This window comes from Crinia signifera, chromosome 4, assembly GCF_055691185.1.
Source record: "Crinia signifera chromosome 4, ASM5569118v1, whole genome shotgun sequence".
Classification (NCBI taxonomy): domain Eukaryota; kingdom Metazoa; phylum Chordata; class Amphibia; order Anura; family Myobatrachidae; genus Crinia; species Crinia signifera.
Genome location: NC_139220.1, coordinates 91984007 through 91996961, shown reverse-complemented (window position 1 = coordinate 91996961; position 12955 = coordinate 91984007). Strand labels below are relative to the sequence as shown.

Genomic DNA, 12955 nt, shown 5'->3' with positions numbered 1-12955 from the left:
ACATAGGATGAATACAGTAAGGGAACCACAACCAAAGCAGACCAGGATAAACCATACTTGCCTACCCTCCCGGAATGGCCGGGAGGATCCCAAAAATCGAGTCTGCCTCCTGGCTCCCCAGGAAGGTGGGCAAGTCCCCCGCAATCCCCCCTGCCTTCCACAATCTCCCCTCGGCAGGGGGTCCGCGGGGATCTGATGATGCAAAACGCTGGGGTCCATCCATTGTTTTATGGCCATGCCCACAAACATGTTGAAGTTGTCCATGGAAATACTGGGTGGATACCTGTGAATGCAAATATATGCAGCCTAGCGAGCAGGTCTGAATTACCCCTAATATGAGCTGTTTAGGATTTCTGTTGCAACCTCTAGTTTCCCAGTGCTCCAGCTATTACTGCAGTCAAAATGTCACCAACTACATCCCGAGTGACCCATCAGCACCTGTATATGAAGCTCAGACGATTCCCATCCACGACCAACAATTGCACACCTGGCGCTGCTACAGGTTATAGGTAAAAAACAAAACCAGACTGGACCCCGGAACGTCGGACTAGACAGGCTCCATTCCTCAAACTCTGCATTTCAGAGCTTATATTGTCCGGTCCGGGGGTCGTCTGGCTGGGGGTGTCCTGTCCATGACACCTATCACCAGGGAGAGAATAAAGCCTCCCTGTATGATCCAAGGGTGTAGAAGAAACCGGAACGGTCCAGACCATGGGGGTTATTCTAGTCCATTCTTTCTGACAAAATCCTTCTTAGATGGACAAAACCATGTGCACTGCGGGTGGGGCAGATGTAACTTGTGCAGAGAGAATTAGATTTGGGTGGGGTTTTTCTTCAAAGTGAGATCTATATTGAAGTGTAAAATCATGCAGTCAGTATTTTCCCTGCACAGAAACAAAATAACTCACCCAAATCTAATTCTCTCTGCACATGTTACATCTGCCCCCCTGCAGTGCACATGGTTTTGTCCATCTAAGAAGGATTTTGTCAGAAAGAATGAACTAGAATAAACCCCCATATGAGGAGGCTGTAATCTACCCTTCCCCATATCCCCAGTGAAAGCTATCACAGGCACCCCCAGGACAGAACACCCCCCAGACCGGACGCTACAAACTCTGGAATGCATGTTTAATGAATGTTCAGTCCGGCTTTCCGTGGTCCGGTTTGGGCAGTATAGGCATATTAAATCCCCAGCCCTAGCAAGATACATAGATTGGCTGCATTCAAAAGCTCCACTGACACTGACTGGTGATTATGTCATCACACATCCACACAATATGCTTTGTAAATATATGTATTAATAATACTTTTTGTATTTTCATAAATGAAACAAGGGGGTTGTTTCTAATGAGTTGGCTCTTTTAAAAGGTTGATGGATGCTAATTGCTCCTGTTATATGGGATGACATTGCTGGCAGTTCTGAACCATTCTATAGAGTGCCTGCAGTAAGTCCAATAGGCTAGACGTTAATGTAGGAAGGCATCTCTACAGGCAATAACATAGCATAACTGTGTGATTGAGATTCATATCCTACACATCAGTGTTCCTCCAGCATCCATGGCTGGGAGACAACCCGGAAACACAGAGTTCTCTCTCTCGCTGAATCTCACTGTATCATGTCAGGCTGATAGAGAACAGACCCCTCTCTCTTCCCTCACTGTTTGCTTTTTCACCAATTATTGCCCCAGTGCTGCTCTTTTGTTGATACAGAAATCCAAAAAAGTGGTAATGTTCATTTGTCAGGGGGCTAAGCCGTGGTCTCCCACTGCATGAAAAATATATACACAAAGCAAAGGTCTCAGACAAACCCCTCCATTTGTTTCTAAAATACAGTACTAAAAGTGATGCATTGTTGAAGATAAAACTGAGGATAAAGCTGCCTGTCTCCATTGCACGTCTGTGAAAGCATTAATGACATTCCTAATCACAGTTAAGCTTATCTTTCAATTTATCCCACTACCTGAAAGCACAAACTCATAGATAATCAGATAAATAGTCTGGTTTCCCTGCTAGACCAGGGTCACTTCAGGCTTCATCTTGTGATATTGTTCACATAAATTAACCTGCAATTAACGTGCTTAAAATATTAACCCTCTCATGCCTGGGTCAGCATTGTATTATTAATGTATCATTATTATTATTATTATTACATTGTAGCACTGTAGTATAACCATGTGGGTGACAATTACTGCCTGCAGCCTACATCAATTATAATTGTGATGTACAGCATAACTTCTATCAGCTGCTTATTATATGTTACATACAGTATGTAGGAAATGAGGCTGTCCTATTTGCAATGGCTTTTCATTGCTGTGTCTAGCTTCTAATTACATATAATATATTTATTAAGTTATTATATAGCGCACACATATTCCGCAGCGCTTTACAGAGAATATGTGCACATTCACATCAGTCCCTGCCCCAGTGGAGCTAACAATTTATATTCCCTACCGCATGTACACGCACACACAGACATTCTACAGGGTAAATTTGTTGGGAGTCAATTAACCTACCAGTATATATATATATTTGGGGGGCGGGGGATTATGTGAAGAACCCAGTGCTCAGAGGAAACCCACGCAAGCAAGGTGAGAATACACAAACTCCACACATTTAGGGCCATGGTGGGAATTGAACCCATGACCTCAGTGCTGTGAGGCAGTAATGGTAACCATTAAACCATCCGTTTTTTCCCCAACATTTGAAAACAAAATTGGATAATACAGTTTATTGCTTATGTATTGAAGTACAAAAACCCTGCCAGCAAATCTGCCTGATCCTGCTTTAGAATTTGTAGCAATGGTTTTAGCTACACCAGTAAGAAGTGTGAGGAACACACCACAGAAGTATTCCTCCCTAATCTGTATATTTATAGCTACACCGACCCCTCCTCACAGTTATATTATACTTACACATTTTCTAATATTAAAATACCACCCAACGTGCTGGGTATTGCAACTTATCACCAGGAACTCGCAATAACTGTATCTAATGTAAAAACAACAATGTCACTATATTTCATTATATGATTTAGCAAACACATTATATAATGTTGCAATGCTATCATCCAAATTCACGCAAACTCTTTTTCTTTCCTCCATATGTGTAATACTGGCGCATCGACAGCCGAGTTTATGCGCAGTTACCTAGGAAACGTATATAAGAATGTAATGCGCTATTCTCGTACAGGATTGAAAAAAAAAATAATTCTTATCATACTAATTAATGTCAGATTTTGTTATTGGTTAATTTAAAAATTGTTATTCAAATGCGTCGTCAAATAACGATTGTTCGAGTGATTGCTGCGAGTTGTTTTCCTTAATTAGCGATTTGACAACTCCCTAGAAAACCGCTGGTGTGTATCTGGGGAGAGTGGGGTAAATGTACAGCAATCTCCCAGGCCAGCCTGTTCCACTGGTAAATATGGACTTGTCAGTCTTTCCTACAAAAGTCTGAATAGATCAATGTGATGATTGCACTTAGCACAATTAGTCACTTTTGCATCTCAGAGAGCCCAGTGTAGGGAACTGTCAATCAAATTCTCTTTTTGTCCTAATAATCTAGCTAACGATTGTAAAGCTGGAAAACACACAATTGCTATGTTATAGTATCAGGAAGCAATAGAAGTATCTTCAGTGACCAGAAAATATCAGTAAAAGATAGAAAACCCAAAATAGAGTAGATAAAGGCAGCTAATAATAGCGCTGTGCGTGTAGGTGGTATAATGGATGCATTTCCCATTAAATAGCCATATTTCAGGCGTCTGTCCGCACTAATCTATTAAAGTGTCAGACTCGGCTATGACAGGCAACCTGATTCACTAACAAATACTACAGGGCATTATCATCCATTTTCGGCAAGAATTTTAATTGAAACGGATGTTACCACTTTACAGGATGGCCAGATAAAACTGCGACTGAGTCCAGGAGACAACAGTAGCAAATAACCGAGAAAGACCAGTATAAAACTGTCTGTGGGGACAAACTAGGTTAGAATCTATTGTTGGCAAGTAACCATTATATATACATGTGTATATGTATATGTATATATATATATATATATGTGTATCTATCTATCTATCTATATATATCATATATATATATATATATACTAGATAAATATAATGTGGTGTGTGTATATGTATATATATATATATATATATATATATATATATATATATATATATATATATATATATATATACACATATAGATAGATATGTTTGGGCGCAGAAGTGGCCAGTGGTTTTAATACACAAGTGACTGACATTCAATCAGCAAATTGAGTTGTCGCTACATCGCCTGCTGCTGCTGAAGATCTAAGCGGGTCATTAATTGAATATTAATGCGATATTATCCGCTGGACATTTGCATATATCTGCCTAGGCTATTATATACGCCTCAGGTAAGTACAGCTTGTAGTACAAGGTGTTATGTGGGTGCTGCTTGTTCTCCTATGCAGGTATCTGATTTACTTAACCACTTCACGACCAGATTCAAAATGTATGTGTCTTTATATAAAACTGGCGAAAGCTTACTTGCAAACCAGTTCTAGGCGTACTTGTAAACCAGTCCTGTTTTTCTTAGGAAGGAACATTTTTATGTTTTATTTTACTCTATAAGGCAACAGACGCAGATAAGCAACCATTCATTTGTCGTCGTTATATTACGCTAATATATCGATAAATAGTAAATCGCAAACTGACATTATTTTTTCGTAACTTTTTATTATTAAAAGCCGCTTACATTCAGCAAACAAATGAAATTAAAATAGACGATGAGCTTAATAAAATGTCATAAACGAAATAGAAACAGATGAATGGATAGATAACTTCTAACTTTTCAAATAAGGTTAGAAAATGAAACATTTTCCGAGTGGAAATGATAAATACTGACCGTAACCTGGATCTTTTTCGTTACTCGATTGCTTCTAAAATGATTTAGAAGATGTGCAAACCTATTCCAAGTCTCAATAGTGTAATACATTCCAGAACCCCAGTACTAGGAACAATTAACTCTTATACATGGTATTAATACTGCTTAGCCAATGGATGTATATCCAGTAACAATTCTCTAATGTGGACCATTCCACTAGATTATTAAACTATACAAATATATTCATTGGGCAAATGTTTACATTAACAGACACAGAAACAATTCGAACATAAATCACCTATCACGCCATAAGAATAATGCGCATTTAATAGCATAGCGTAAAGTGCCGCAAGATGCCATTAATGATCTATTACCAGGGACTGTGAAATACTATAGAGTTCTTATTAATTCAGGAAACTGAGGTGCAATAGCATCATGAGCCGGACATTAAAACAAAAAAGATACAAAAACAGCTTTCGGTTGACCTGAGAATAAAGGCGTACTAACAGGGTACCAGATGGACTTGTGTAATAAAAAATAAACGAAATAATAATAATAAAAATAATAATAATAATAAATATAGTTTACTAATGATGTAAATAAAAACCATTAGCAGTCTCTATATGCAGTGGATGTTTGTGTGCTGTATGTCTATATTAGGTGGCCTATATCTGCTGGTTAGTGCGTCACAGGGACCCCTCTGGCCAATTGAGGGGCAGCAGCCCTGGACTGTGTTGATCCCTCCTCCATCTGCCTTATGGAGAGTGATTCCTCAGGCAGGCAGCACTTACTAGGTGAGGACTGCAGGTTGGAATGAGCTGGCTCCCCTGGACAGCACTGGGATAGTATTTCTCCCCTCTCTCCCTCACACATTTGGGGAGGGTACATGAGTCTTTTTTTGGTGTTTCTGTTGGTGCCATAATGTTTGCCAGCCCCGTGACTTCTACTCCATTTTCTGTCAAAGACATTTTGAACTTGGAGCAGCATCAGAGTGGCCTCTCTGCCATGGACATCTCCCCCAGGCTGGATACCTCTTCCTGCATGCTGTCCAGCTTTAAGCAGGAGTCCTACCCGGGGACCCCCTGCCTCTCGGAGCTCAGTGAGGATCTGGCTCACAGAGACACGTCCAAGGGATCCTCTCCCTTCCCTGGATCCTTCTATGTCAAAAACTATATGGAAATGGACTCATCCAAAGAGCATAAAGAAGACAAAAAAGGTATAAAAAACATTATTATTATTATTATTATTATTATTATTATTATTATTATTATACTATTTATGTAGTTGCTGTACGCTTTTTGCTGCTTGATTTTTTTTTATATTAGAATATTTGATACTGTTCCAGCTAATCCACAGCCTCGTGTTTACTGAGCAGTCAGCATCTGTACCCCGCAACCTGCATTATATGCTAGTCCGGCATCCAGTGTACAGCTCAGGAATAATAGAACGTGTATTAATGACACGTTTGTTCTAGATCTAGTACGGTTATTACAATCGCACTGCTACATTAGCACAATGCGGGATTTGGGCTCTAGTAGTAAGGACTGACTGATTTATTGTCGCTAGTTTTCAGGCGCTTAATCCATTTTATAAAGTTATTTTCTGTTTGATTCATTCAATTATTGACTATGCAGAAACTATTTCTGAGCCGCTTTAATAGTAAAAGTGTGATAACGATAATCATCAGAGATCTGTGTATAACAGTAATGTAATTTAAGAGAAATATGAAATAAATATTGGGTGACAGAGTATGTATTTGCTTAGTATTTTTTTGTTACATATAACAATTCATTTAATAATCTGATTGTGTATATATATATATATATATATATATATATATATATATATATAACATTATGCAATTAATGTAATTCAGACTAGCAATAACAAATTGCTCTTGTGTTCATTGTGTGCACCTCTTATTTTAATCATGGGTATTAAATATACAATTTAAATATGTCCATTGCTGCAAATCTGAGATAACTATTTAGCACTTCCTTTTTGTCTATTTTTAAAAGTAATTTAAAAAGTTGTAAACAGTTTGAATAATTATTGTAACAATGCATATTTATAAGGTATTAAAGAAAACATTTAGAATTTATATAATATATTTATTTATTAACAGTTTCTTATATAGCGCAGCATATTCCGTCATACAACAAACAGGGTATTTACAGACAGTCAAAATGTATGAGGGCCCTGCTCGCAAGCTTACAATATATTGTCAAACTATTTTTATGGCTTGCGGATTGATTAGAGATAACCAGCAAATGTCACGGTAACTTTAGAACATCCATTAGGCACATATGGAATAATCAATTAAATGAGGCTTTGAATAAAACTATGAATATATAAGCTTGCGAGCAGGGCCCTCCTACCTATATGTCGATTTGTTACTACCCAGTTTGCGTTATCGCTGTTTCCAATTGTAAAGCGCTTCCAGATGCAGCACTCCAAAGAATATGCAGTAGATCAGCATATAGAGTTAACTACATATATATATATATATACATATATATATATTTGCACACACGCACATATATATATATATATATATATATATATATGTGACTGTAAATAAATAAATAAATTTTATATATATATATATATATATATATATATATATATATATATATATATATATAATACGCACAAACAAGCAATTGTTGCTCCAAAACTTTTGTGACTGTGTGGGAGAACTTTACTAAGATGGGATGTTGCTATGGGAAATCAATCAGAACCTGTCTTATCTTCTAGAGGGTGCTCAATAAATAAATAAGAAGTAGATTCTAATTGGTTACCCATAGCAACATCCCATGTGAAATAGAACTACCATCTTAGTAAATTTTCCCCTATGTGTTTTGGTCAAGTGTATATGTTAATTGCTTGTTTTGATTCCCAGAACTCTGCTCCTTGCAGAAGAATTTGGAAAGTGACAAGAGAGACTTGGAGGACCCCAATAGACCAAGGCAAAGAAAGAGGAGGAAGCCCAGGGTGCTCTTCTCACAAGCTCAGGTCTATGAACTGGAGAGAAGATTCAAGCAGCAGAAGTATCTGTCTGCCCCTGAGAGAGACCATTTAGCCAATGTTTTGAAGCTGACATCCACACAGGTGAAAATCTGGTTCCAGAACAGAAGGTACAAGTGCAAAAGGCAAAGGCAAGATCAGACTCTGGAAATGGTGGGTATTCCACCTCCTAGGAGGATAGCTGTCCCTGTTTTGGTGAGAGATGGCAAACCTTGCTTGGGAGAGTCCTCTCCCTATAACTCACCATACAACGTCAGCATTAACCCCTACAGTTACAACACTTACCCATCCTACTCCAACTACAGTAACCCAGCCTGCAGTGGCAGCTACAATTGCAGTTATTCCTCCATGCCAAGCATGCAGCCCGCATCAGCTGGCAATAACTTCATGAATTTTAGTGTGGGGGACTTGAATACAGTGCAGACACCCATACAGCAAGCAAGCAGTGTGTCAGCACTACATGGCATCCGAGCATGGTAGAACTTGACTAAGAGCATTTACGAAAGCACTAGACAGAACACAATGGTGGACTACATAGACTGGAAAACTTGCAGTTTGATGGGGGGGAAAAAGTTCTGCACCCATAAAAAAAATAGATGTGATTTTAGGCCTTTGATGTGAGGCTAAAACTGTTTTTTCGTTTTTGCTTTCTAAAAAATTGACTTGCAGGCCAGAAGCAGTGTACTGAAGACTCACATCTTAGCAAGGGAATAATTGTATGTTGTATAGCATTCAGTTGTTAGTATCAGTAAGCTATTTACAGAATGTTGGAGTGTGCCCTCTGGTCGATTTAACCCCACTCTCGTAGTAGGCTTTACCAATTCATGCATTCTCTTGTAGACAAGGAGTTACGATGACTACGTCTATAAGGGAAAAGTCTAAAGCTTACAAATAAAATAAATTCCCAGTCGTTCTGTTTTCTAAATTTTCACTCGCTGTATTTGATATTTTCATGCTATAGATGGTTTTGATCAAGACTCCCAAAATTAAAAAAAAGAAGTTTTGTTTGATATTCAAAAAGCTGTAAAAATATGTTTTGTTTTAAATATTTCATTTAAAAAGAAAAGCCGAAACACAAAATTGTATTTTGTGACTTTTTTATTACAATGATCATCTGCAAAACCTGAGCCACTCAGGTCTATGGTTACACAAAGTGGGAGACAATTACAAAATAAACAGCAGGTCTGTTACTGTTGGGTGTCACCCACTTTGTGGTCTCAGAGGACAGTGTCGTAGGCAGTACTAAATTGTCAATGTAATGTTAGAAGAACAGAATCAGTTGGACTTTCAGTGCAGTAAAATTCTAATGTTTGACTATTTTAAGTTATTTTGGTTATCATTTAATTATCGTTTCTGGTTTGAGTAGATTATTTATCATTAAACAATATTATAGTACTCGCTGGACATATTTTGTATACATGTAGCCTTACATTGCTTTTTATGCAAAATAATGATTTGGAAAACAATTCAAAACTATAAGCGTGTTACGTACAGTAATAGAATAGAGGTGTATATACAGCAAGATATAAAAAAGGGAAAGTTCTCTTATATAAAAAAAAAAAGCAAAGAAATTGAAAAAGGACAATAAAATAAATTGGGATTTAAAGGCTTTAAACAATTGTACCTACAGATTTTTTTTTCATTGCTTTTAATGAAAAGTAAAAATCATTTAACCCTTTCAGTGCCAACAAGAGATGGGCAAAATATCTGCTAAAAATGCCGGTGTCGCTCACATTTGTTATATAAATTAAAATTAAAATAAATGTTGTGCAAATAAAATATTATATTTCCTATATAAGGTAAACATTACTGATCATTATGATGAATAAAAATTTGCTTCTCAATTTTCAAATCTATTTTGACAAATTCACTTGGCACTCAAAGGGTTAAAAAATGTTGACCTTATTAATATGCTTGGATTATATAATATGTACAGATGCTCAAGGCAATTGCAATAGCAGATTTGCAGCTGTTAGCAATATTTATAAGATGGAACATACAAAGGAATAATTCAATAGTCAGTATAAACACTAAAGATGACGATTTAGTAAAGGCATGCATTTTATTACATCTGTCTTTGTTTCCAACATCCATTCAGCTTAGTTGGAAATGTGAAGAGCCTATATTTTTATTTAATTTATACATTCTTAGGAAGAAACTGCAAAGAAAAATGAGTTACAAATTTTTTTCTTTTTTTTTTTTCACTGTTAAAGCAAACAGATTTGCCAGGTTGGAGTAAAACACATACCTTTGGTAAATCATTTTAAATAATAATAATAATAATAATAATAATAATAATAATAATAATAATAAAAATATATGCCAATTTTTTTCATAAGCACAAACTTGCTGCAAAACTGTAAAATGCAATTTTATTTTTTATACCAAAAATAAAGATTTTGTTGCTAGACACACAAACACACATGCACTTAATAAAAAAGAAATAACTAAAAAAAATCTCTTCACAGTGGATGTGGAAACACCTCCTTAGTTGCTTTCTTTAGTAAAGTGTAAATAATTATAATAATACACATGTAATGCACTCTTAAGCCCTAGATAAGAAATCCTATTTATTAGTATTTTTTATTATTAATAATATTATAATTATTAAAAAATAAAAGGCAACAATTACGGTACTTATGTATTATCTGGGCTCCCATGTTAAATGCACCCCATTTTTTCATACCCCTACTATCCAACTAAGCATGGAGTTGATTTTATATAGTGTGACGAGCGCAGCGAGCCACCGTGCCCGAAGCGTGGCGAGCGCAGCGAGCCCCGCGAGGGGACGCGGTCTCATAAGAAAAACGGGAGGCCAGGTATTACATAAGTACCACAATTACTAAATGATTGTACTTTACATTTAAAATCATTTATCCATTTGTTTTATCTGAGCTTATAGCCGCAGGATTTGTCATACACAGTACTGTCTCTCCCAGTTCTCTGCAAATACACATTTTGATAGTTTATTTCAGATTTACTTTTCTTATCTCTGATATTCTCATTTATTTTTCAGTTATTTTAACCATCTTAATTGTGATAACTAATGGTGCAGCCAAATTCAGAATGGGATCTGCATAACAAATCACTGATTAAATTCACTCCAAAAGATTTTCAATAGAGAATAAACAGTTTCTTATATAGCGCAGCAGATTCCGTTGCACTTTACAATAGTAGACAGTGATAAAACAAACTGGGTAACAAACAGACTTGGGGGTTAGAGGGCCCTGCTGCAAGCTTACAATCTATAGGGATATAACATGTGATGGTAACCTAGGTATAGCTGCTTGCTAAAAAATCAAATCATTCTACTTGGTGTAAAGTAACATTTTAATTTATACTTGGTTCTAGTGATGCTACTTCAGTGAAATGACTTAATGTAGTGTTTCGTGGTGGACTGCCAATGAGGACAGAATACACCTGGATATCAGGACTAAATCATACAGTAAACTTATCTTATCTTATGACATAAGCTCAAATATGCCCCTTTTGCAAATAAAAGGGACAATGGGAGACATTTCAGATCTTTGTGACCTTTAGAAATGCGCTCTGTGTGAAGTCGTGTGTCCTTATATGGTAACCTCACTTGGTGACTTCCAATATCCCGCTATTTGAAAATAGGACTCAGAATATACTATATAGATTATTTGCTTACTTGGAGTATCACACAAGTGACCCACAACCTACACTGCCCTCATAAGGTCACGTGATCAGCTCCTTACGTAACCTGCTTTGCAAGGTTTTTTTGTCTTTTTATTCCATCTGCTTTTTCTCAGATGGACTTTTGCTGTCACAGTTGCTTTTGCTGACGTTTAAATGTTTAAAAAAGGCAGGTCCTGGTCTTTGCAGTTTTTTCTTCCCACCTTATTTGTTTCTGGTGCTTTATTATATTGATTCTGTTTTATTGTCATTTTACAACTTTTTGAAAATTCTAGATCTAACCACAGTCAGTGTCCACTTGAAAAGCTCACTCTGCAGGGCATACCATGGAAATGGTTCAGTTAATTGATGTCCTAGGGCGAACAAATATTATATTTTTTAATACATGCGTAATTTATTTGCATCAAGTAGATAAGGCACACTTTTTCTTCAAACTAATTGGTTTTGACAGGTCCACGCCCCTTTTATACAGTTTGTCCACGCCCTTTTATACACTATGTTATCAAACTTGATAGCGTGTGATAGCCCGTATCACGTTTGATATCAAAGTGGTATAAATAATATTAACCCCCCCGTATTAAAATATAATTGGTTTGATACTGTAACTTCATACACTGATATTGGTTATGTGAAATAACACATATATAAAGTACGCTTAATGTTATCTTAATCAGCTGGTAGAATTTCTAAACATAATGCTAAAAAAAGTTGTTAGAAAAATAATAAAGTACGCTTAATGTTATCTTAATCAGCTGGTAGAATTTCTAAACATAATGCTAAAAAAGTTGTTAGAAAAATATGGTATACAACAGATATATAATTCGTAGAACTGTAGATCTTGTTTTATATCAAATTTGATTTGTGTAGGATGTCGCGCAACGCCGATCATCAAAACAGCCGGCTGAAAGCCAGTTATTATAACGTATTAAAGCCGGGGAGTTTTTGCGGCTTTGATAAATATTATAAAGCTTTGAAAAATAAATTTAAAAGATCCGATGTGAGAAAATGGTTACAAGAGCAAGACGCGTACACATTGCACAAACCGGCTAGAAAAAACTATAAAAGGAATATGATATGCGTATCGGATATAAATCAACAGTGGCAATGTGATTTGGTATCACTCATAGATCTGGCAAAGCACAACGACGGCGTAAAATATATACTAACCGTCATCGATATATTCAGTAAGAGGGCCTGGGCTGAAAGTCTGACTGCTAAGAGCGCGACGACTGTCGCTAAGGCTTTTGAAAAATTATTCCAACAGGGGGACGTACCGCGGAAACTACAAACCGATAATGGTAAAGAGTTTCTAAACAAAGTCCTAAAAAAGTTGTTAGAAAAATACGGTATACAACATTTCACAACCAATAATGATGTGAAAGCAGCCGTTATAG

General features: G+C 36.6%; 1 protein-coding gene across 1 annotated transcript; it reads left to right on the top strand.

The window, feature by feature from the left end:
* The first annotated feature begins 5795 nt into the window (after positions 1-5795).
* NKX2-5 (NK2 homeobox 5) lies at positions 5796-8381 on the top strand. The gene is made up of 2 exons (XM_083179631.1): positions 5796-6090; positions 7777-8381. Exons 1-2 carry the CDS (start codon positions 5796-5798, stop codon positions 8379-8381), a joined length of 900 nt encoding a protein of 299 aa, XP_083035757.1.
* The last annotated feature ends 4574 nt before the right edge of the window (positions 8382-12955 follow it).